General features: G+C 42.7%; 1 protein-coding gene across 6 annotated transcripts in view; it reads left to right on the top strand.

Annotated features, from left to right (window-relative positions):
• The window catches only part of RASAL2 (RAS protein activator like 2), a 271051-nt gene that overhangs the window by 211893 nt on the left and 33494 nt on the right, over positions 1-25664 (top strand). For 5 of the 6 annotated variants that reach the window (XR_011558627.1, XM_070746687.1, XM_070746686.1 and 2 more), the window contains 8 exons: positions 3183-3281; positions 5002-5556; positions 11820-11964; positions 15804-15948; positions 17775-18011; positions 19115-19316; positions 21103-21269; positions 23396-24224. Coding sequence is in view for 5 of the 6 variants with exons in the window: in XM_070746687.1 (XP_070602788.1) it covers positions 3183-3281; positions 5002-5556; positions 11820-11964; positions 15804-15948; positions 17775-18011; positions 19115-19316; positions 21103-21269; positions 23396-24224 (2379 nt within the window). In the remaining variant the exon portion in view is untranslated. The remainder of the gene's footprint in view (positions 1-3182; positions 3282-5001; positions 5557-11819; positions 11965-15803; positions 15949-17774; positions 18012-19114; positions 19317-21102; positions 21270-23395; positions 24225-25664) is intronic. The other variant, XM_070746688.1, reaches the window with a different exon arrangement.

The following is a 25664-nucleotide window of genomic DNA, read 5'->3' as shown; positions in this document are numbered from 1 at the left end:
AGGCTTTCCTTGAGCCTTCAGGATGACAAAAATGACTTCCCCAGGGTTCGGAGGCCCTCTGGAGGCCAGACGTAGGTCCTTTTTTCACCCTCACTGAGCTTCCACGTGTACCCTGCAGATACCTCCATCCAAAGCGGGCTGTGTGAGGTTTCTGGGGAGGGGCAGGGTGTGCAGAACCAGCCAGGAGTGGATTTGGGGTTTTCCTGAATTGCACAGAAACTTAGCTAGATGTTCTCCCAAAACCCTACAAACCCCCAGTAGTCCATCCCTGTATTGAAATATATACTGTTCAAAAAAATAAAGGGAAAGTTAAATAACACATCCTAGATCTGAATGAATGAAATATTCTCATTTAATATTTCATTTGCACAACTATTCCATTTGCACAATAGCATGTAAAATTGATTGTCAATTGGTGTTGCTTCCTAAGTGGATAGTTTGATTTCACAGAAATTTGATTTACTTGAAGTTATATTCTGTTGTTTAAGTGTTCCCTTTATTTTTTTGAGCAGTGTATATTGAGTTAAACCCTAATGTAATTGATTTAATATGAAAACTACATACATGTGCACAAATACATTTGAATCAAAAATTTCTATTGTTTAATTAGACACTTGCTAAGTGAGTTTTGCTCCATTTTACAACTTTTCTTGACATAGTCCTGAAGTGAATCACTGCAGTTGATAAGTTAGTAACTTGGTTGTTAAGTGAATCTGGCTTACCTATTGACTTTGCTTGTTAGTAGGTTGCAAAAGGTGATCAAATGACCTTGGGGCACGGCAAGGGTCATAAAAATGAACCAGTTACCAAGCATTTGAAATTTTGGGGGTGCTGCATGGGGATGCTGCAATAATCATAGCTGTGAAAAATGGTCAAAAGTAAATTTTTAAATTGCTGTACACCTTGACAGAAAGTCAAAGATATTTTCCTGGTTGTGATGGAAATTGCCTAGCAAATGTGACCCTTTTGGGGAAGCAAGTAAAATTACAGTTTACTTTTATATTATATTCAGTACAATACTGCAAAAACTTTAATTTTTATAATTTAAATACAATGAGTTAGATGACAAACTTAGATTTATCTTTCATGGGAAATGGCTCTCTTGAAAAGAACAAAACAGCATTTAAAAGTAATTAATTAATAATTTAAACAGTCTTGCTAAGAATAACCTATCTGTGATGGCGAACCTATGGCATATGTGCCAGAAATGACAAACAGACCCATCTCTCCAACCACACGGGCTGTCACACATTGCTTTTGGAGGTTCTGGTGCACTGGTCAGATGGTCTTCTCACATGCGGGAGCCCTGGAAACTGGAATCCGGTGTATATGTGGTCCAGAGCACATGGCCAGCTCAGGAGCAGCCGGGCAGCATTTGCTGGCTGGGCCTGTGCCACCCCACCCGCTACTGCTGCCCGGGATGAGGGTGGGTGGCAGTTCTCGCGCTGCTGCTTCTGGCCAGGAGGTTGGAGCAGCCAGGAGGAGGAGGAAGAGCCACCGTAGGGGAGGCAAGCTGCCCTAGAAGGTCAGGAGCAGAGTGCAGCTGCTCATGCATGGAGACACCGATGAAGGCCCAGTTTATTGCTGGGAGAGCGGATGCAGAGGCCAGATGGTTGTTTCTGACCCTTGCCCTGTGGCTGTCGTGGCTTCTCTTCTGCATTTGCAGGCTGCGCAGGAGATGAGTTTGTGCAGAGAAACATCTGTCTGGCATCGGGGTAAGAGACACACCAGCTGGGAAGCGGTTGTGCTCCCTTGGCAGAAGTGGCAGGAGGGGGGATGCTCTGGCTTGTTCTTGGTGGTGGGCTGGCAGGGCTCTTCATCTCGAGCAGAGTTGGGGCAAAGCTCTCCTACTACTGCCCCCACCTACACAAGCCCCGGGAATGCTGGTGCCCCTTCCCCCTGAGGCCAGGAAGGTGCTCTGGCTTTCGAGCAGGGGGAGGTGGCATTCCCCATTGAACTTTCCCTGTCTGGGGCTGCGGAGCTGGCTCATCAGTGGGGATGTCCCACCACCCTGGTGGGGACCAGGGGGCCTCCCTGATGTGCAGGAAGGCACAAGGACCACCAAAAGGCCAGGTGGAACCAGCAGAGGATCCCCGCACATGGGACTCATCCCTTCCCCACCACTGACAATTCCGGTGCCTCCTGCCACCCCTTCCCACTCTTCCAGTTTTCAGCATGTGCATGCACACTGGCTAGCTGGTCTTCACATGCTAGAAATCAGAAAGCCAGCACACACACGCACAAGGAAACTAGAAGATTATCTTCCTGGCTCACACATGAACACCGGGCGGCTACTTTTCCATGTGCACATGTGCTCCTGTTTTGTCACTAATGCTGAAAATGTTCGCCAACACCTAAATCTTATTAGGGGGAGTGTTAATTAAAGTAAAATATTAAGCATAATGCAAACCTATGGTATGTATATTTTATTTTTAAACTTGTTCATTATTCTTATTTTCATTGTTTTCCATATAAGCAAATATAACATTTTATAGCTGTGTACCACTTTGGATTCAAAAGACAAAAAGTGCTTTAGAGCACATGTGGGCATGTGCCTATCTTCTTTCGGTAATACTTCAATCTATCCTTCCTGTTATATCTACAGACTCCCTGGAGAGACGCATAGTAATTGATTTAAGAAATCGTTGTTACATGAGGGCTCATGTGGAGTCACAGTACTTTTTTCCTCTTTTAAATCTACAGCACTTTACAGCCTTATTAGATTTAGCTTCAAATTGGAAAATAGAAATGAAGAATGATTTTGCAATAATGATAAAACTATTGCTTAGAAAATTTTTGGTTTGTGACTAACATTACTATAAATTATAAAAATCAGTTAAAGTATTTAAAATGTTCCTCAATACCATTTATTATTGCATATGTAAATTTATTAATTTAATGAAAATTATAGGCTAAATTTTCATTTTGAAAATTGTTCAAGTTGGGGGGATTTGGTGAACATTTCAGCCAGAATTAATAGACTTAAAATGAAATCATAATATTTCTGACACTTGGAGCTGTGTAATATCTCAGTATGTTAACATAATAAATGTATTTGTATTCTGCTTAAATTTTCTCATTAAGTTACTATGTTATAAAGTATTAAGATATCTCTGCTGTTTCCTTTCATGCAATTACAATCTGGCTGTAAGCTTAACTTGACTTTCTGCAATATGTTCTAGATATCTTGTTCCACTTGTACTAAATGCTTCGGTTGCAATTCTGCTTCTGAAAGAGACATTTGGATGGAGAACATACGGAGATCTCTCCAGCCTAACAAGGTATAGTGTAAAATACAACCTAAGAAAAGCATCCATTGGAAAATGAATCATGATTAATAGCGGGGGATAGCCAGTTGCTTCCCCAAACAAGTATAGCCTTCTAAGTAGATTTGTGGCATCAAATTAGCTGCCTCAGAAAGAAAACTGCTTAATAAACTCCTTTTAGACTTTGTTGATCAAAACGTATGATAGATTACACCTTTAACCTATAAATATGTCACATTGTTAATCACAATGTTAATCACATCACAATGTTTGAAATACTTTGGTGAAATGATTGAGAAGTGGGATCAATGCTATAAATACTGACGTGTAGGTTTTTGTCAGTGCAAATTTAGAATCTATCACATTATGAAACTGTTCCTAATTTCTGGCCATTGTTCCCAATTTCAAAATTCAATATATTAATGTCAAACATTTTCACCCAAATGGCCTTGGGAGCACTCTACTTTCATTACTCTTATACATGATTTATAATAGGAGAGATACAGCGGAGTGGTGACCTTGTTTAACTTCATGGAATTTCCCAATATTTGTTAATGTGAATGGTTTTAATATGTTTCAGAACTTGTTTCTTTATAAATTGGGGGGGGGGAGAAGAGTACTCCTTTGTACTGAATTGTCTCACCTAGGATAGTTCTATTTTGCCTCAAATATTTGTCCGTAACAATAGCAATAGTATTTAGACTTATATACCACTTCACAGTGCTTTACAGCCCTCTCTAAGTGGTTTATAGAGTGAGCATATATTTCCCCCAACAATCTGGATCCTCATTTTATCCACCTCAGAAGGTTGGAAGGCTGAGTCAACCTTGAGCCTGGTGAGATTCGATCGGCCAAACTGCTGACAGCTGGTGATCAGCAGAAGTAACCTGCAGTACTGCACTCTAACCACTGTGCCACCATGGCTCTAATGGTCAAGCAACCATTAGTTCTCCAAATTATTTTGATTACCATCCTGCCATTTCTGACCATTAGGAGATTTTATTTTTTTAAAAAATAGGAAGATTACCCTCCTAATATACATGGTGCTAGGTGAAGTCATTCTGGAAGAGGCACCCAGTTGCCAAGAAGGATGATGGCTTCCCAATATCTCCAAAATATTCTCCACCGACCCAAATGAACTTTCTAAATTCTCGGTTATATTATTTCCTTTTCTTCTTTATCAGTAACAGTATAATCCTTTATAAGTGATTGCTGCCTGAAAAAATAAACATAATCCAGCAAAGTCATAGATGGTAGTGACATTATGACTGTGGGTCTATACTTCTAGGTATAGTATTGTGTTCCATCTTGAAAAGAAGGTTCACAGCATAGGTGTACCCCTAGTTTAATGTTGTTTTAATCATTCAGTTGATTGTCATGCTCTATTGCAGAGGTCCCCAAACGTGGCAACTTTAAGACTTGTGAACTTTAACTCTCAGAATTCTGTCACAAGTCTTAAAGTTGCCATATTTGGAGACCCCTATTATATTGTATTCAGCTATGATTTTTCAAGAGGCTAGGAATCTATTCATGATCAGACGTGCAGCAATGTATGTTGAATTTGGAGTTTTCCTTAAAGGAGAATTCAGAAATGTATTTAATATCTCATAAGCCATCTTGAAAAGAAGATAAATAGAAAGTCAAGATTTAAAAATATAATCATAACTATGAAAGATAAGAACTACATAGAATAAACATTCTTCGTGATAAATAAACCAAGTGTTTTTGTCTCCAGGATAATTGCCGTCGAGATGAGAATATGTTGCATCTTTGGATCATTGAAGCCAAAGGTCTGGCTCCTAAGAAGAAGTATTTCTGTGAAATATGCCTGGATGAAATATTAGTCGCCCGAACTACCAGCAAATCAAAAGCTGACAATATTTTCTGGGGTGAACAGTTTGAGTTTTCTGGACTTCCGGCCACCTATCACATTACAGTCCACATCTACAAAGACACTGAAAAGAAAAAGAAAAACTATAAGAATAATTATATTGGCCTGATCAGCATTCCCATAGCAACTGTAACTGGTCGACAGTTTGTGGAAAAGTGGTACACCATCAGCACTCCCACGGTCAGTAAGGGAAAGTCCGGTGTACCATCCATCCGGATCAAGTCACGGTACCAGACCATCATCGTCCTTCCTATGGAAAAATATAAAGAGTTTGCTGAATTTGTAACCAACAATTACACTGAATTATGCTCTGTTTTAGAACCAGCCATAAGTGTCCGAAACAAAGAGGAGATGGCCTGTGCTATGGTGCACATTCTTCAGAGCACTGGCAGAGCAAAGGTAAGAATATCTATCTATCTATCTATCTATCTATCTATCTATCTATCTATCTATCTATCTATCTACCTACCTACCTACCTACCTACCTACCTACCTACCTACCTACCTGGTTTCTATGCTGCCCTTCTCCTGGGACATAGGGTGACTCACAGCATGTAGAAATCTAAATAACACTACATATTAAAATCCCCAGAATTAAAGTTAACAACACATTCACCCATCATCCATCACACATTCATTCATCCATTGGGTGGGTCCAGGGGTTAAAATTTCAATGGCTCCAAGCCTGCCAGCAGAGGTGGGTCTTTAAAAGTTTATGAAAGGCAGGGAGATTTGGGGGCAGTATGGATCTCCAAGTAGAATATGGGATTCATGGAATGTAAGATATTGAAGATGCATTTGTTCTTTTGTGGTTGTTTAAATATTTTTATTTGTTAATTAGGGATGAAGTTTTGGGAGTTGAAATGAAAATAGAAAGTAAAGAAGCTCCTTTAAGAATATAAATGATATGAAAATTTTGTATATGTGTATAGTTAGATATTGGTATTGTGTTTTTATTTATATATGTTTTATCTTAAACTGAAGAATTTTTAAAAAAAATTATAACCCCCCCCCCCCCCCCAAAAAAAAGTATCTCAAGTTTACCCTGTTCTAGATTGCAGTTGGTGCCTTCAGGATAGATTGATATGGCCATGTTTAAGCCCAAGAAGCAAAAGAGAAATAAATGAGAAGGAAAATATAGTGGAAAATGTGTGTTTCTTGAATTAATGCTTAATGTTCTCTGCTTATATGGAAGTTATATACAGTGATCCCTCGAGTTTCTTTGCGAAACGCTATATCGCGATTTTTCCACCCGATGACATCACTCCCTTCCTTTCTCATCTTTCTTTCTGTCTCTCTTTCTCTATCTTGCTTCTTCCTCTCTCACACTCTCTTCCTCCCTCTCTCATCTCTTTCTTTCCTTCTCTCTCTTTCTCTATCTCTCCCCCTCTTGCTCTCGAGCGGCGGGCGGCACCCAGGGAAGGTTCCTTCGGCCGCCCAGCAGCTGACAAGCGGCGGGCGGACAAGCAGCGGACAAGCGGTGGGCGGAAAAGCGGCGGAGAAGCGGCGGGCGGAAAAGCGGCGGGCGGAAAAGCGGCGGGCGGAAAAGCGGCGGGCGGACAAGCGGCGGGCGGACAAGCGGCGGGCGGACAAGCGGCGGGCAGGCGGGCAGGCAGGCGGCTCCTCAGCTGCTGGGCGGCGGAAGGAACCTTCCCTGGGTCTTCCGAGGTGCGGAAGTAAAAACACCATCTGCACATGCACGGCCATGGAAAAAGGGGCGCGCATGCGCAGATGGTGTTTTTACTTCCGCACCACTACATTGCGAAAAATTGAGTATCGCGAGGGGTCTTGGAACGTAACCCTCGCGATACTTGAGGGATCACTGTATTCCAGGCTTACATGTTTTCCTTTGTATCACTGTACCTTAAGCTTCAGGGGTACCACTTGGGGAAAGCTGAAAATTGGACAACACTCTTGAAAGTGAACCAACTTTTACTTTAAAAGAGAAAACTATTAAGATCAGTGTATAAAGATTATTCTAGGCCTGTGATGGTGGTGAACCTATGCCACGTGTGCCCGAAGTGCTATGTGGAGCCATATTGTCTGGCACGCAACATATATTCTATAGCCTCTGTGCCCTGGCTTTACACCATCACGACAAATTCTGGAATGCCATGTGGGGGGCTGAGAAGTGTGGGTAGGAATAGTGACCTCTTGGAATACAAGGTTTCTGTTCCTTCCAGAGACAGAGAAAAACTGGCTGTCGGTTGATCAAGTTTAAATGGACAATTCAGCAATTATTTTGTTATTCAACTTCCACAATCCTGCAGGCTACTTTTTCAGAATAGAAAAGACTGTCTTTGCTAATTACTCACAATTCCTATAATAATAATAATAATAATAATAATAATAATAATAATAATAATAATAATAGTAGTAGTAGTAGTAGTAGTAGTAGTAATAGTAATAGTAATAGTAATAGTAATAGTAATAATAATATATTAGATTTGTATGCCGTCCCTCTCCGAGGACTCGGGGCGGCTCACAACATAGCAATAATACAGTACAAATACAAATACAATATTAAAAAGTTAAAAAACTAATTTAAAAATACATTGTCATAGCAATCATCAACTACACAGTCATACACATTCAGTCCAACTAATCATGATACAGAGGTCAAACAAACCAGGGGGGGGTTAATCCCCCCACCCTTATTTATTTATTTATTATTTATTATTTGGATTTGTATGCCGCCCCTCTCCGAAGACTCGGGGCACAGATGTGTCTTCAACTTTTTGCGGAAGGCAAGGAGGTAGGGGCAGTTCCAAACTCCGGGGGGAGTTGATTCCAGAGGGCCGGGGCCGCCACAGAAAAGGCTCTTCCCCTAGGTCCCACCAGACGACATTGTTTAGTCGACGGGACCCAGACCTAATCGGCCGTTAGGATTTGTGCGGCAGAAGGCGGTCTCGTAGGTATTCTGGACTGATGCCATGCAGGGCTTTATAGGTCATTACCAGCTCATTGAATTGTGACCGGAAACTCATCGGCAGCCAGTGCAGGCCGCGGAGTGTTGACGAGACATGGGCATATCTAGAAAAGCCCATGATTGCTCTCGCGGCCGCATTCTGCACAATCTGAAGTTTCCGAACACTCTTCAAAGGCAGCCCCATGTAGAGAGCATTGCAGTAGTTGAACCTCAAGGTGATGAGGGCATGAGTGACTGTGAGCAGAGACTGCCCAAATAGGGCTGCAACTGGTGCACCAGGCGGACTTGGGCAAACGCCCTCCTCGCCACAGCTGAAAGATGGTGTTCTAATGTTAGCTGTGGATCGAGAAGGATGCCCAAGTTGCGAACCCTCTCTGAGGGGGTCAATAATCCCCTCCCCAGGTAATGAACGGACAGATAGAATTGTCCTTGGGAGGCAAAACCCACAGCCACTCTGTCTTGTCAGGGTTGAGCCTGTTGACAGCCCTCCAGACCCAAACAGCCTCCAGGCACCGGCACATCACTTCCACTATTTCATTGACTGGACATAGGGTGGAGATGTATAATTGGGTATCATCAGCATACTGATGATAACTCACTGCATGCTCCTGGATGATCTCATCCAGCGGTTTCATGTAGATATTGAATAGAAGGGGGGAGAGGACCGATCCCTGAGGCACTCCACAACGGAGAGACCTAGAGATCAACCTGTGACCCCCCCACTAACACCGACTGCGACCGACCGGAGAGGTAGGAGGAGAACCACTGAAGAACAGTGCCTCGCACCCCCAGCCCCTCCAGCCGGCGCAGGAGGATATCATGGTCGATGGTATCGAAAGCCGCTGAAAGGTCAAGAAGCACCAGGACAGAGGATAAACCCCTGTCCTGGGCCCGCCAGAGATCATCCATCAGCGCGACCAAAGCAGTTTCCGTGCTGTAGCCGGGCCTGAACCCTGACTGCTGAGGGCCTAGATAATCGGCTTCTTCCAAGGACCGTAGGAGCTGGAGTCACATCACCTTCTCGACAACCTTCCCTATAAAGGGAAGGTTGGAGACTGGCCGATAGTTGTTAAGTACGGCTGCGTCCAGGGAAGGCTTCTTGAGGAGGGGGGTGCATGAGTGCCTCATTGTAGGTAGCTGGAAAGGACCCCTCCCCGCCTCAGAGAAGCGTTGACAATCTCCTGGACCTAGCTCCGTGTCACCTCTGCTGGCCAAAACCAACCAAGAGGTGCACGGATCAAGTAAACTGGTGGCAGAACTCACAGCTCCAATGGCCTTGTCCACTTCATCAGATGGATGTTGTTGTCAACAAATTGTTAAAAGAGCGAAGCAGGCATAAAGCACAGATAGCAAATTCAGAGTGCTATCCGACTCACCAATGTGAGTCACTCTGAGTTTACAAAGATAGAAAAAGTAGGCACAGATCTTCTGTTGTAACACAATCATGTTTTTAAAAATTGTTTCTCCATGCAGACATAACGGGGATTCTTGCAGTTGTCTCCCTTAAATACACACACACTCACAAACACACATTGTGAATTGTCATTAAAATGCCAGTTCCAGGGGTAGTTATAGAAGAAATGACAAGACATCATGATCTCTGGAACTTTAAAGAAATGTATTCACTTAGCTTTCATTATCTCCTTCTAACATCCTCAGAGAGTAAAATCACCCCTGAAGAGATGCTTGCTTTTATGTGTTGCTGATCAATTTGGTAATTGAATGCATAATGGGCAAGGGTGTGGGCATGTATTGGTACATAGGATCGAAGTCTGCTAATTGCTGTGTTGTACATTATCATCTTTTTAATTCTTTTAACTTTGTTTTTGGTATGTTCTCACTAATAAAACAAACAAACTTTTTCCTGTCCTCTAATGAAATTTGTCTCATGACCTTTCCTCTGCAGGGCCTTAATTATTGCATACACTGCAGCTGATAGCAAGTAAAGCCCATCAGTTTTCACAATCAGATTCTATCCTGTAGCATATTGTCTCCTATGTGACTTAATCCTTCTTCTCTGAAGGCATTCCAAAGTAGGACTAAAAAGAAACTAGGACTAAGAAGAGGTGTTTAGTTAGATCTTATCTGTCATGGCTATTGGCCAAGGCTCTATCCCTTCTAGCAATCAAAGCAAAAATGCCTGCAAATGTCCAGTCAATGAAGCAGTGGAAATGATGTGCCGGTGCCTGGAGGCTGTTGGGGCCTGGATGGGTGTCAACAAACTCAAACTCAACCCAGACAAGACAGAGTGGCTGTGGGTCTTGCCTCCCAAGGACAATTCCATCTGTCTGTCCATTACCCTGGGGGGAGAATCATTGACCCACTCAGAGAGGGTTCGCAACTTGGGCATCCTCCTCGATCCACAGCTCACATTAGAGAAACATCTTTCAACTGTGGCGAGGGGGGGCGTTCGCCCAGGTTCGCCTGGTGCACCAGTTGCGACCCTACTTGGACCGGGAGTCACTGCTCACAGTCACTCATGCCCTCATCACCTCGAGGCTCGACTACTGTAATGCTCTCTACATGGGACTACCTTTAAAAAGTGTTCGGAAACTTCAGATCGTGCAGAATACAGCTGTGATAGCAATCATGGGCTTTCCAAAATATGCCCATGTTACACCAACACTCCGCAGTCTGCATTGGTTGCCGATCAGTTTCCGGTCACAATTCCAAGTATTGGCTATGACCTATAAAGCCCTTCATGGCACCAGACCAGATTATCTCAGGGACCGCCTTCTGCTGCACGAATCCCAGCGACCAGTTAGGTCCCAGAGAGTGGATCTTCTCCGGGTCCCGTCAACTAAACAATGTCGCTTGGCGGGACCCAGAGGAAGAGCCTTCTTTGTGGCAGCCCTGGCCCTCTGGAACCAACTCCCCCCAGAGATTAGAATTGCCCCTACCCTCCTTGCCTTTCGTAAGCTGCTTAAAACCCACCTCTGCTGCCAGGCATGGGGGAATTGAGATACTCTTTCCCCCTAGGCCTTTACAATTTTATGCATGGTATGTCTGTGTATGTATGTTTGGTTTTTATAATAATGGGCTTTTAACTGTTTTTAGTATTGGATTATTATTATATGCTGTTTTATTGTTGCTGTTAGCCGCCCCGAGTCTCCGGAGAGGGGCGGCATACAAATCCAATAGATAGATAGATAGATAGATAGATAGATAGATAGATAGATAGATAGATAGATAGATAGATAGATAGATAGATAGATAGATAGATAGATAGAGCCTTGTGGCTAGATGGGAGGGGTCACTCCAACAGCAGACTAATTGGAACCCCGCTGACCACCAATGTTTTTCAGGTTCTTCCTAGAAAGTTTTCTAGGCTTGTTCTGTTTTTCACCAGAAAGCACTGTTTTTTTGTTCATTTTTTGCTCAGCAGCAGGCTAGCTCCAAGTTGGAGGCTTCATTGAAGGAGATGTTCTTCACAAATAGAAAGTGGTTCAGCTGGACTGAGTGGACTTTATGTATGAGACCTAAGTGAACTATATCTGCATCTCGCTTATCAAAAAAGAATATTTGAGGCAAATAATTCAATTGAAAGTATCTAACAGTCTCTAAATACTTTGGATTGTCTAATAGGCGGTACTGTCTCTCTTTCAGCATGTTTACTTTTTTTGCTGGGTCAGTCATTGTATCTATCTAGCATATTCTATCCAACCTCTGTCCATAGGATATCACTACTATTATATACATCATCTTTTTTCCCATCTTTTTTTTTTCCTTTCAGGACTTCTTGACTGATCTGGTGATGTCTGAAGTGGATCGCTGTGGGGAACATGATGAGTTGATCTTCAGAGAAAATACACTTGCCACCAAATCCATTGAGGAATATCTCAAGTTGGTGGGACAGAAGTATCTGCAGGATGCACTAGGTATAGAAACATTTCTGTATGATTATACAGTATATGTTATTTCTTATTTTAAAAGTTTATTGTGAAGCCATTAAGGGACAAGAGGTAGTCCAAGTTGCTGAATCATCATCATTGAGGTCAGACAAATGAGTTGAAGTAGCCCAATCCAAATATTTGGATATGGGGTAAAATGCAGTATCTGTTTAAGAATGGAATGGAATGGAATGGAATATAATCCCTGTGCTAATTGTACAGATATCTTAAAAATGGTATATTGAATATATTAACCTTAATACATTGACCCTATTCTGAAGATTTCTATGTTTCTTTCCAAATCACATAATTTCGTATTCTAATACTATACTATACAGTGTTCCCTCGATTTTCGCGGGGGTTGCGTTCCAAGACCGCCCGCGAAAGTCGAATTTCCGCGAAGTAGCGGTGTGGAAGTAAAAACACCATTTTTGGCTATGGACAGCCAAAAACTACCCCCACGCACCCTTTTTCAAGGCAGCGCAAGGAGCCGGGCTTGAAGTTGGGGGTGGGGAGTGACGAAAGTGCGGAGACCGGCAAAGATTGTTTTGAATGTCGGTTGCCCACCCCCCAGCGCCTCCGGCCCCCTCGCCGCTACCCCCCGCCCGCCCGATTCGTCCCTCTCAATGGCTTTCTTGGGACATGGGTCCTCCTGCAGCAGCGCTGGCGGCTACGGCTTCTCATCCTCCTCATTCGGCCGCTAGCAGCTCTGAGCGCTTTGAGAATGCCCACCCCGCCCCTCTCACAGTCCCTTAGCTGAGAGGGCTTTGGTCCCAGCTATCAGCGAGGGGGCTGCAGGAGAGGCGGGGCAGTCGTTCTCACAGAGAGGGAGAGAGAGGGAGAAAGAGAGAGAGAGAGAGCAAGAGGGGGGAGAGTGGAAGGTAGAGAGAGAGAGAGAAATGATAGAAAAAAGGGGAGAAAAAAAGAGAAATGAGAAAATGATTGAAGCAGAGAATGACAGGAAAGAAAGAGAAAGAGAGAGAGAAGTGACTCTTGGTGACGACGTATGACGTCATCGGGTGGGAAAAACCGTGGTATAGAAAAAAAAACCGCGGAGTATTTTTTAATTAATATTTTTTGAAAAACCGTGGTATAGCCGTTTCGCGAAGTTTGAACCCGCGAAAATCGAGGGATCACTGTACTTCCATGGTAAAAGGATTAGACAGTGACATCATGGTTGTCCCAGAAATGCCCAGTTGGGGGTACCTTTCATGTTCCCATTAATGAGCTCATTGAAGTATTATCTGTTTATCTACTGGTAGTAGGCAGGAGCTGAAGCAAATGATGGGAGCACTTGAGCTATGAATGCAGGTTTGCACATTGTCAACCCAGCGCCTGAACTATGTTGCACAACTGTGCTCCCTTTCCATTTTAATATACATTAAGTTATTAAAAGAAATAAAGCTAATATATAGCTAGAAAGCTGAAGAAGGTCCAGCTAATAGACAGCTGCAAAAAAAAAATTATGATTGTTCGTGGCCATAAACTTCCTTTGATTTGAAAGTTGCTAAGAACTCACAAGTTGAAAATTAAAATAATAGAGCCAACAGCTTCAGTTGCTACCGGTAAACATTGGTTGATCATTTCATTTTCTGAAATAATTGAAATTTATATTAGAATGTCTGAAATGTGAAAGATTCAGGTAAAATTCCACACTGCTTCATATAGTGTGTTTTTTTTTAAAAAAAATCCATTTTCTTCTCATATTTAGTCAGCCTATAATAGAAACTTGGGTTTTAAAAGGAATGAGAAAATAATATTTGAAAGAGACAAGACAATCTATTGGGAGAAGGAGCTTTTAAATTTTTTTCCTAGGAAGATTATAATTATGGATAATGCTTGCACCTCTCCAGGCCTCTGATATGACACTTGTATTCCAGGATTTCCCAAAAAGTAAAAAAGGCTCCAAATTAATATCCATAATCTGTCTAGCTAGTTCAGTGATGGCAAACCTATGGCACCAGTGCAACAGGTGGCACGCGGAGCCATATCAGCTGGCACGTCAGCCATTGCCCTAACTCAGCTCCAATGTGCATGTGTGTGCCAGCCAGCTGATTTTTGTCTTGCACAGTCTCCATGAGGGCGTTTTTGACTTCCAGAGAGCCTTCAGGGGGGTGGGGAAGGGCATTTTTACTCTTCCCCAGTTCCAGGGAAGCATTTGGAGCCTGGAGAGGGCGAACCACGAGCCTATTGGGCCCACCATTTCTGACCTCCAGGGGCCTCCAGGATGTGTGGGAAGCTATTTTCGCCCTCCCCAGGCATTGAATTATGGGTGTGGGCACTCATGCATGCACGATAGTGCACACGCACACTCTTTTGGCACCCGAGGAAAAAAAGATTCGCCATCACTGAGCTAAGTGCTCCCTAACCATTTGTTTACATGCCTTAGAAGGCCATTCCCTCCTTTGATCAGTTCTCCCATATAGGGAGAAGAGAGAAGACGGAAGCAGAATTGGAGATAAGGACTTCTGTCTTCTGCTATTACCAGTATTGGGATCCTACCAAGCAGGGGTGGGCTCCAGCCAGAATACCCGGAATGGTCGTTCAGCTGGGGAAAGTGGAGCACGTAGGCCCATTCCAGTTCCAGCTGCTCATGCACGCGCGTGCACGACTAGCCAGAGCAATTCCAGTAAAAAATTACTGGCTTTTTTGCTTTCGCGCATGCGGGCAGGGCAAAAGGCAGCCAGTGGCTGCAGGCAGCCGCTGCGGTGAGAGGTACCAGGTCAAGCAGGGCAAAATGCGGCCGACAGCTGTAGGCAGCCACTGCCGCAAGAGGCGCTGGGGGCAAGCAGGGCAAAAGGCAGCAGGGAGCCACTGTGACAGGCGCATGGGTGTGGGAACAAATGGTGGCGAGCAGGGCGAACGGCAGTGGCAAGTGGCCACTTACCCTTTTTTAGGCTATTTCCGGGGGCAGTTTCACTTCTGGGCATGCACAGAAGTGGAAAAAACCCGGAAATCTCATCCTCGTGCGAGATTAGGCTTCTGTGCATGTGCAGATGCTGAATCCCGCATGGGGGATGCGTGCATGCAGAGTGCGAGGATGCGCAGGGGTTGGGGTATATGCACCCAGCTCATTCCCGTAGGGTTGGGAATGGTAGCCGACCCCAGGGTACAAGCCACCTTTATAGCATTTTTGGTAGGGAAAATGGAGCTGCGCGTGCAACTCCATCTGACCAGCAGGTGAATGCATGCGTTTGCGTGAGATTTGGCTTCTGCGCATGCACAAGAAATGAAATCTCACGTGTGAGAGATTGCACTGATTTTCGGTGGTTTTTTGCTTCTGTGAATGCACGAAAGCAAAGAAACTTTTGGTGAAATCTCATGCACGCGAGTGTATTCATGTGAGATTTCACTTTCTGCACATATTCAGAAGCCAAATCTCACGTGGCATGCACACCCACTCACCGGTCACCAGAAGCTGCATGCGCAACCACATCGGTAGCGGTGGTGACGAGGAACCCTTGTCTGGCTTTTACCTATTGTTTGTTTGTTTGTTTGTTTGTTAGATTGATTTTTATGCCACCCTTCTCCTGCGACTAGATTGTCTTCTAGCAGCAGAGCCATTCCCTGTTATTTGAACACTGTCAATACTAGGGACAGGTGTGTTATCTATTCTACATTTAGGTAGAGATATTTGACTTCACTTCAAATCAGAGAAGGGAAGAAAAATGTTTGTGGAGATTTATGGAATATTAATGTCCTGTCACACTTTGGAGAATTTGTTGTTGTGGGTAGTAAGCAGTATGATTGTTTGTTCTAACAAGATTATCTAGTAACTTTTTAAATATTTTTTTTCTTTTGCCTTTTCCTTATTACCTGATTGTTAGGTGAATTTATCAAGGCATTATATGAGTCGGATGAGAACTGTGAAGTGGATCCCAGCAAAAGTCCACCTAATGAATTAGCTGCTCACCAGGCAAATCTCAAAATGTGTTGTGAGCTAGCCTTCTGCAAAATTGTCAATACCTACTCGTGAGTGGATAAAGGATTATTTATTGTCATTTATAGGGATCCGCTCAGAGTCTTCGGAGAGGGGCGGCATAGAAATCTAATAAATAATATAATATAATAAATAATGATGCTATCTTCGCTCTTCCCTTTCACTAGGAATACAATATTTTAATTGTGAAAAGTGAATAATTCCATTGGCAAAGCCAGCCGGTAGCTATGCTTCTTCAAACCCATTTAATATAAATTAGACAAGGAGTAGCATGTGTTTCTTACGTCATTTTTATACAATGCTTTACTCCAGTGTTTTTCAACCGGGGTTTTGCAGAACCCAAGGGTTCCACAAGGACAAGCCAGGGGTTCCGCGACTTATTGATTTTTTTAAAAAATGACCAGGACCGTCTCATGCAGCAGCAGCAACCCTCGCTGTCCCCTCTGGTCTGGGCTTTCATCGCCCCTGCCGGTTCATTTCTCCACAGTCCCTCCTCCGCCTCTTCCTCCTCCTCCTCCTCCTCCTTCCCTGGGGTCTCCCTCAGCAGCTGACGGTTAATGGAAGCCCCTTGGCAGCCGAGGTGGAGAAGCGGCTCCTTCTCCCCTCTCCAGCCAAAACAAAGAAAGTTAATAATGCAACCCGAATGGAGAAATTTTCCTTGGGGTTGGGGTGGAGGTGTTTCCATCTGTATTCCCTCACCTATCAAGTGTCCGTCCACATCGTTTATGATAATTTGCTGGGGTTTCTTAAAATCTCTACACATTTTCATAAATCTGTGTTTGCAAATTCAGATGGAAGCTTGGGGCATCTAAATAAAGATGATGTTCCTCAGACACACAGTGTTGTACCTCATGATTCTTGACAAATGTATCTTTTTTTATGTACACTGAGAGCATAGGCACCAAAGACAAATTCCTTGTGTGTCCAATCACACTTGGCCAATAAAAGAATCCTATTCCAGCTTCAGGATATACAGCTTAATGTAGTGTTTTTCAACCAGGGTTCCGCCAGAAATCTGACGACACCAAAGGGTTCCCCTGAAGAAAAAAGGTTGAAAAACAATGCTCTACTGGAATAAACTGAGTCTACGCAATTGATTTTATACATACAAAGAAACTTGCATCTATTCATATTTTACCTGCACTGACTCCTTCTAGTAGATGTATCTAGAAGTATTTAATGCCTCTCATTCTCCTATAAAAATAATAGAGTTTGCGTAGCCAAAACTAGGCTACACCTCATCCATATTATATCAACTTACTAGGAATAGAATGAATTAAATTTTATTGGCCAAGTGTGATTGGACAGACAAGGAATTTGTCTTAGTGCATATGGTCTCAGTGTACTTAAAAGAGAAGCTTGTCAAGAATCTTAAGATACAACACTTAATCATAGTTGGGGTACAAATAAGCAATCAAATTAATTTAGGAACCAGTCAATATAAATTGTAAGGATACAAGCAACAAAGTTACAGTCATACAGTCATTTACGGGAGGAGATGGGTGATGGGAACGGTGAGAAGATTAATAGTAGTGCAGACTTAGTAAATAGTTTGACAATGTTGAGGGAATTATTTGTTATTTGTTAATTGTTAATTAATTATTAATTTGTTAATTGTTAAGTATTAATTATTTGCTAATGAAATTTGTGACACTGGAAGCTTTGGTTTCCAAGCTTATGAAAGTGGTTATTAGTATTTATTGATAATTCCACCCTAGATAGATTTTTCTTCCCAGGTGAAGACAAGAAATACCCTTATCAATGTGTTGATAAATACAATACTAGACTTTCATAGCAAGAGAAGCAATTTCATGTGTTTATCCCAATGGGAATTTGCCTAATGTTGTTATCTTTTCAGTGTCTTTCCTCGGGAGCTGAAGGAGGTATTTGCATCATGGAAGCAGCAGTGCCTCAAACGGGGAAAGCAGGATATCAGCGAACGCCTGATCAGTGCCTCGCTTTTCCTGCGATTCCTTTGCCCAGCCATCATGTCTCCAAGTCTCTTCCACCTCATGCAGGAATACCCAGATGACACTACCTCTCGTGCACTCACACTAATTGCAAAGGTTATCCAAAACTTAGCAAATTTCACAAGGCAAGTGTGATTTCATTATTTGTAATGATCATTAAGGGATTTGCTGCTATTTATCATTGTGATGTGTGTTATTTCATAGGAATGATTTGGCAACAGCTATAATGTACAGCTGTTTTGTCTTTTCTCTGTTCATAGTATATGGAGAGGGTCTATATGTGCTGAAATTCCATGTTCAAAAATGTACATTTGAACATTACATTACCCGGTTTCAGATCACAACGCTATAAAAAAATTATAAACAGAAGTCCCCACTTGAATAGTAGGATGTAGGTTAGTGGAGCAGGATGAGTTGCCCCAGATACTGGTTGACTTTCAGTACAGTATTAGTATTCACGATCTTACTAGATCACTTTCTCCAATTAGAAGCAGACCGCATGTATTTTTATGTGGTATTATGTGTTAGTGATATTGAAAAATAACTGCAGTATGATCCTCCACCAAAAGGTTGCAACTTTGACTAACCTCAAGGGTACTAAGGAAAGATCTTTTTACTCCAAAGGTTTAGTAAAAAAATATTTCCCTCAGGGCAGCAGTAAAAGATGATACAGTATACTAAATTAATTACTTTGTCCTTGCTATTGTCTATGGTCTTTACTGCCTCCAGCTGATGAAGTTTCTAATTTCAATATTTAAACTAGATGTAATTTGGACTTCATTTGCCACTATTACAGATTGGGGCCAAAGAAGATAATTAAGATATTATTATTATTATTATTATTATTATTATTATTATTATTATTATTATTATTATTAACAGGTGGACTTGGGTGCGGCTTTTCCTTATTTCTCCTAATTCTTGACAAATAAATTTTGTGAAGCCACGAAAATCTCTAACAATAGCGGGGGTGGGGGAGGGGAGGAAGAGGAGTACACAGCAGGCACAATTATTAATCTCTCATACTAGCTTTGTCTGTCTATAATGACTACTTGCAACATTATTTAACTAAGTATTGTAGAAATTGCCATTCGGTCACAGAAATATTGCTTTGCGTCTTGGAATTTCTTAATCAACCTTGTAAGACCACACTGTTCCCCTTGAAAATTTCCTGCCAAACTGCTGACCTTCTTTCTCTTCTCTATTTTTTTCTCTCTCCCCAACACAGATTTGGGAACAAAGAAGAATATATTACCTTTATGAATGACTTTCTAGAGCATGAATGGACACATATGAAATGCTTCTTGGCAGAAATTTCTAACGAGGACACCATTTCTAATAAGCCAGGATATGGAGGATACATAGATCTTGGAAAGGAGTTTGCTGTCTTGCATTCTTTGCTATGGGAAATTGTCTGGGAGGTGGACAAGGTAAATTAGTTTAAAGGCTGGGGAGGGCTGGCTGGACACCAATTTTATCCAAGGGGTGTCCACAAGCTGCTTCCTGGGTAATGATCATAGTTAATTTTGATTTTTTTAAAAAGAGGTTATAACTTCATCCAGTGCAGACTAAACATTGGGAATCAGTAGAGAGACAGTAATGAAATTTAATTGGTGCTGAACGTCCACCACTTTGGGCTTGGGTTAAGTTGCATTAAATTCTAAAGCAAATGAGCACATTTCACCCATCATATTCATCATTTATTTTGTTTTAAAGAAAATTAGGCTTGATTCATTATCTTCTCCTAAAATAAAAGCCATATTCCAATTGTTTAAAGAGAGCCGGTCTGATGTAGTGGCTAAGGCACCAGGTTAGAAACTGGAAGATGCTGAGTTCTAGTCTTAGTCTAGTCTAGTAATGGCGAACCTATGGCACGGGTGCCACAGCTGGTTTGTGGAGCCTTATCTGCTGGCACGCGAGCTGTTGCCCTAGCTCAGCTCCAACATGTATGTGTATGTTGGCCAGCTGATTTTTGGATTGCATAGAGGCTCTGGGAGGGCATTTTTGCATCCTGAGAGCCTCCGGGGAGGCCATTTTTACCCTCCCCCAGCTCCAGGAAAGTCTTTGGAACCTGGGGAGGGTGAAATATGAGCCTACCGGGCCCACCAAAAGTTGGAAAACAGGCCATTTTTGGCCTCCAGGGAATGAGGGAAGCTATTTTCGCCCTCTCCAGGCATTAAATTATGAGTGTGGACACTCATGCATGCACGATAGTGCACACACACACTCTTTCGGCACCTGAGGAAAAAAAGGTTCGCCATCACTGGTCTAGTCTAGTCTAGTCCTGCTTTAGACACATAAAGCCAACTGGATGACTTTGGACCAAACACATTTTCTCAATTCTAGGAAGGAGACAGTGTCAAACCACTTCTGAAATCTTGCTAAAAAAATTGTAGGATTAACCCAAGCAGATGCCAAGAGTCAACCGTATTACATCCATTCATTCATACATATGAAACACCTACGTGGTGTTTCCTTTCTTGAGAATCATAAGTGATGACCAGGCAAGGAGTTACTTTCATTTTTGAAGGGATCACTTGGGATCCAATGCAGGAAGTTATGGAATATTATTTGTAGAGTTGTGTTTATGAACAAATTACATGCTTAATGTTCATTCCTGTTAGTAGTTATAAGACAAAATGTGATTTAAATACCTTTATATATGTCTTTATACTTCCTATGGTTTCTTTCAGTGCTCTTGCTGAATTACTGCTCTCAAATTATAGCCGAATGAATTCAGCTGACCTCAATCTCACATACACACACCCCACCCGGCAAACACTCGCTTCCAACAAAAATCCCTTTTTAGGTTTCTGGATTACACTTTAATTTAATAGTGATTTTATTATTACTCCATCCCATCCATTCTCCTCTACCTGGGCTTGGATTACAATTTGTTTTGCAGCATAGATATGCATTAGTTTTATGAGCATTAACTTTTTTCATTTTGGAGGCTCAATTTTTAATTTCTATTTCCTTTTCTTTACTCAATGTCTGCTGCACCCTGTTTTGTCTCCTCCATCCATGAGTCACTGGATCACTCTGGTGCTGTTGCTCCATTACAATGCATTGTGGTTTTTCACACCCACATACAAGTGCTCATCTTTTCTTACAACTCAACCATCCACATTCATTGTTGATTTTTTTTTTTAAACCCTGAAATAATGAATGCCACATTGCTTATTGTCAAATCAGAGTGAAAATTCCTTTCTACAGGCAACAGTAGAAAAATTGGGTCCTTTGCCACGCATTCTCGATGACATCGCAAAGCATACCACTCTCCCTCTGCCAATCCAGCAACAGTTGAGACGTTATCCAGATCATAATTCAAGTCCCAATGTCTCTTCTGCGCTGCAAAAAATATTTGAAGACCCAGCTGACAGGTATTCCGTTGTCTGTCCATTGTTGAAATTATTTAGAAGAAAGAAAGATGCATAATTTTCTTTAGCTTGATGGGAAAAGTAAGAACTAAAATTCAGAGTAATGCCATAATTAAAAGAGTGGGGCTTTGCTGAAAGCAATAGCTTAGTTATCGTAATGCTTTATATTCTTAACTCTGGATAATTGCTTTATTCAGCCCAGTATTTTTAACATTACATGTGCTTCTCCAAGTCACAAGCTTTGTCCAATTTGCTACCTGAGATCTTGTTTACTGGCAATAATAGGATGAGTTCTTCTAGTATCAGTATGAACTACAGCCTTTCCTGTAAACTCAGAAACCCTATACGAGAGTGTCTGTATGTGTAAAGTGAAATAACATTCCAAAATATGCTACCTACGACCCACAGTCCGAAGAGGAAGAATCCAAAATTCTACTATCACAATTTAAGAGTTCCTGTTAACTGCCAATAAGTTTTAGTCACAGATGACACTGTTTAATCAGATAATGTACTGATAATGTAGTAAGAAGAGCACTAGGAGCAGTTAACTTGTAAGCAGAGATGATGCTCTGCCAACAAGTGAAGAATTAATTTTCTTGCATTAAAAGTAATAGATAAGAATATTCTTGCTACTTCAGCACAGTAAATCTTAACAACAAAAGTAGGCTGATTATATCTTCTTTCATAGATCAGACTTCATATTATAGATCGGACTTCATGCTACTTACTGTACTGGAGTTCTTATTTCACAATAAATATGCTGCATCATTGTCTCTAGATTTTTGCCAATATGGGTTATGAATAATTATTGCTATGACAAATAAGATCTCCCTGTTCACCAAGAAAGGGACACATTACGACAAATTTGGATTTTTCTCTTATGTCTATATCAGGGGTCCCCAACCTCCCAACCATAGTCTACCTCCAGGCTTTGAGTCATTTGGAAGTAGGTAGCCGCACATCCCCACTTAGGCAAACAGCAGACAAGAGTATTTGTGTGTGATCCGTTTGTGTGAGCAATGCACACACATGCCCACCACTCATACAAATGGAGTTCTGTACACACACACTTGCTCGCCACTCATGCGGAATCCCCCCTCCCCCCCGTTCACAAAACTGAAAAAGTTGTAGAATTCTGCTTTATGTCACAAACGAGTAAGGCAGGCGTTCTTTTGAATAATCACGGTTTTATCTTTTATGTGCTTTTATGTGGCCTTTTTACTTATGCTTGTGGCTGAAGCCATTAATGGAAATACAAAATGAAAATAAGAGCAGTAGAGTGTAGTTTCTATGATCCTCCTGCAGCAAACTGGAGCCTTGTGGATAGACTGAGGTAGACTAAAATTATTAAGATTAGAACGCTAAAACAAATTTATATGTTAGGCATTGCATTATTTAAGATAACTTCCAGAGTGGAGCCAAATGTTCCTTTTCGGAACAACGTTGCTTACTTATCTCTTTCAACAATCATTGCTTCTGAATTGGGAGCCCAGATGACTTTTGGTTCCATTCCCATTCATAAATAACACCCCTGTCCACCTAGACCAGTGATGGTGAACCTTTTTTCTCTTGGGTGCCGAAACAGTGTGGGCACGCACTATTGTGCATGCGCGAGTGCCCACACCCATAATTCAATGCCTGGGGAGAGCAAAAACAGCTTTCCCCACCCTTCCCAGAGGCCCTCTGGAGGCCGGAAATGGCCTATTTCCCAACTTCTGGTGGGCCCAGTAGGCTCGTTTTTCGCCCTCCCCAGGCTCCAAAGGCTTCCCTGGAGCCGGGAGAAGGTAAAAACGCCGTTCCCCCATCCCCCAAAGGCTCTCTGAAAGCCAAAAAAATCCCTCCCAAGAGCCTCTGTATGAGGCAAAAATCAGTTGACCATCACACACATGCACATTGGAAATGAGCTAGGGCAACGGCTCGTGTGCCAGCAGATATGGCTCTGCTGTGCTATCACCTGTGCCATAGGTTCGCCATCACTGACCTAGACTATTCCACTTGGAAGACTCAAATATGGGGATTAATATGGAACCAGAGAAATTGTTTTAGCAGAAATAAATGTGTGTGTGTGTATCTGTGCATGCAAGTAAGCATATAATGTTAAGACTTTAATTGTTTTGATTGTTTCTCAGTGAGCGCAAGTTGAGGTCAGCCCCTCCAGAAAATGAAGAATATTTCAAAGGGAAATTGCTCATGATGCAGCAATCGTCATCCCGGAGTGTGACTTACTCAGATAAAGGCGACGAGTCTAATCTGCCCAACGTCCGAAGCATATCGCTGATGAATCTCCAGGATCCCAATATCGCACAGAGCGAATCTAGATCCATGATGCACGAGGGCCCGGTACGTTTATCTGGCAGTCAGATTTCAGTCATCCAGGTGGCAAATATCAAGCAGCTCAGGACACCACAGACCACCCCCCAAGTCAGGAGACCTCTTCATTCAGCATTAAACCAGCAAGGCAATCTTCAGGCTCTTTTTTTCCAGAATCCAGTTTATCATCTCAACAATTGTCCTCAGCCAGTTTCTAAAGTGTCCATGGAATCAAGTCTGGATAACCTGAGTGTCACCAGTTTCCGAAGCCAGAATAGTGAAGACCTTAAACTTAGTGTACCCAGCAATAGCAGCATGGAGGATTATGCCAAATGCAGCACCCAGAATGAAGATTGTTCTGGTCAGGGCACCCTATTGGACAAACGAGCTTTGGCAGCTCATCAGAATTACACTGTGCAGGTCCAAATCCACAAAGCAGACCAAGCAAATACCAGCTCAATGATCAGATCACCCCACTCACTTCCTCACAGTGCTTCTCTTCGAAGCACAGGCAGCATGTCTGTAGCATCTGCCACGATGGCAATGGAGCCTCTTCAGGAGGGAAATCAATCCCGGCAACAGTCTTCCTCCTCGCGAGAGAGCCCAGTTCCCAAAGTGCGAGCCATTCAGCGGCAGCAAACGCAGCAGGTAGGATCATCTGGTTGGCTTTGTTTTTCTTAATTTTAAGTAGGAGATTACATTTTCCCTTTTTTGTGAGACCTATGATCTGCAGTACAGATAGTCCTCAAGATACAAATGCAATGGAACCTGCCCTTCCATTCGTAACCCAAGGATTTGTGCGAGTGAATCTTGTATCTTGAACAGGATCACTCCCTCCTTTCACCTACGCATTTGCTAATCGAATGCACGGTTTGTTATCTGCATGTGTGGTACAGTACGAACTTAATTTGTTCTGTGACCAGATTCTTAAGTAGAAAAGTTTGTAAGAAGTAGCAATTGTTCCCATAGAAATCAATGTACAAGCAAATGTGTGTGATTGGAGAAACCATAGGGAGGGGGGAGGCCCTGTTTCCTCCCAGGAGATTCCTAGAGAGGCCCCATGGAGGCTTCTCCCTGCCTTTTCCGGCCGTTTCCTCCCAGGAGATTCCTAGAGAGGTCCCATGGAGGCTTCACCCTGCCTTTTTAGGTTAGTTTTGAAGGCTCGGGTTTGTAAGTAGAAAATGGTTTTTGAGAAGAGGCAAAAAAATCTTGAACACCCGGTTCTTATCTAGAAAAGTTCGTAAGTAGAGGCGTTCTGAGGTACCACTGTATTTCAGGATGGGGAAGGCCATGGGGGGCATTAGTGATGGAACGGGCCACCTGCTTAAGTCCACTCAAAGCTGCCCCAGGCCCATGAAAAATCTCATACCTCCCAGAATTGCTTTTCACACACACACACACACACACACACAAACCTGCTGCACTGGATCACTTAATGTGCAAAGATTTAGCAACCTGTCTATTCTTCAGGTTGTCAACTGTGCACACCCCCCGAAGCTCAATTTTGGCATGGGCAGTCCTCGTCTGGCAATTTGTAGCCTGAAATTGAGCTCCAGAGGGACTGAGATGGGCCCATTTTGATATGTTCAGGCCTCATCCAGCATTTTGCAGCCCAAAAGGGAGCTCTGAAGTGCCAGACGAGGCCTGCACAGGCCAAAATGGAACTGCGGAGCTCTGTTTTGGGCTGCAAAGGCTTTTTGCAAATATGGCAAAAGGCTTTACAAACAGAGGGAAAGCTTAGATGTTTCAGACCTTCCTCCATTTGCAAAGCCTTTTGCTGCAGATCTTGTCCAGGCCTCCATTTGTAGAGAACAAGGCCTGAGGTATTGTGAGATCCCAAGAGAACAATAGCATGAGATCTCGTGCTACTGATTCCGCGTGATCTTGCAATAATTTAGGCCTTCATTCTCTGCATACTCACCAAAGGCCTGAAGTGCCAAAACAAGCCAAGAAAGCAAAGAATCTCTAGATCTTCGCAAAGTGAATATCCACAGGCCTAGTGCCTATGAAGACTCGGAGCGGGGGGGAGGGGAATAGGTAGGGTGCATGTTGCAGAGCCTCTATGGTCGTTTGTAGGAGCAAACAACT

This window comes from Erythrolamprus reginae, chromosome 3 (assembly GCF_031021105.1).
Source record: "Erythrolamprus reginae isolate rEryReg1 chromosome 3, rEryReg1.hap1, whole genome shotgun sequence".
Lineage (NCBI taxonomy): Eukaryota > Metazoa > Chordata > Lepidosauria > Squamata > Dipsadidae > Erythrolamprus > Erythrolamprus reginae.
This window is presented reverse-complemented; position numbering and strand designations above follow the sequence as displayed.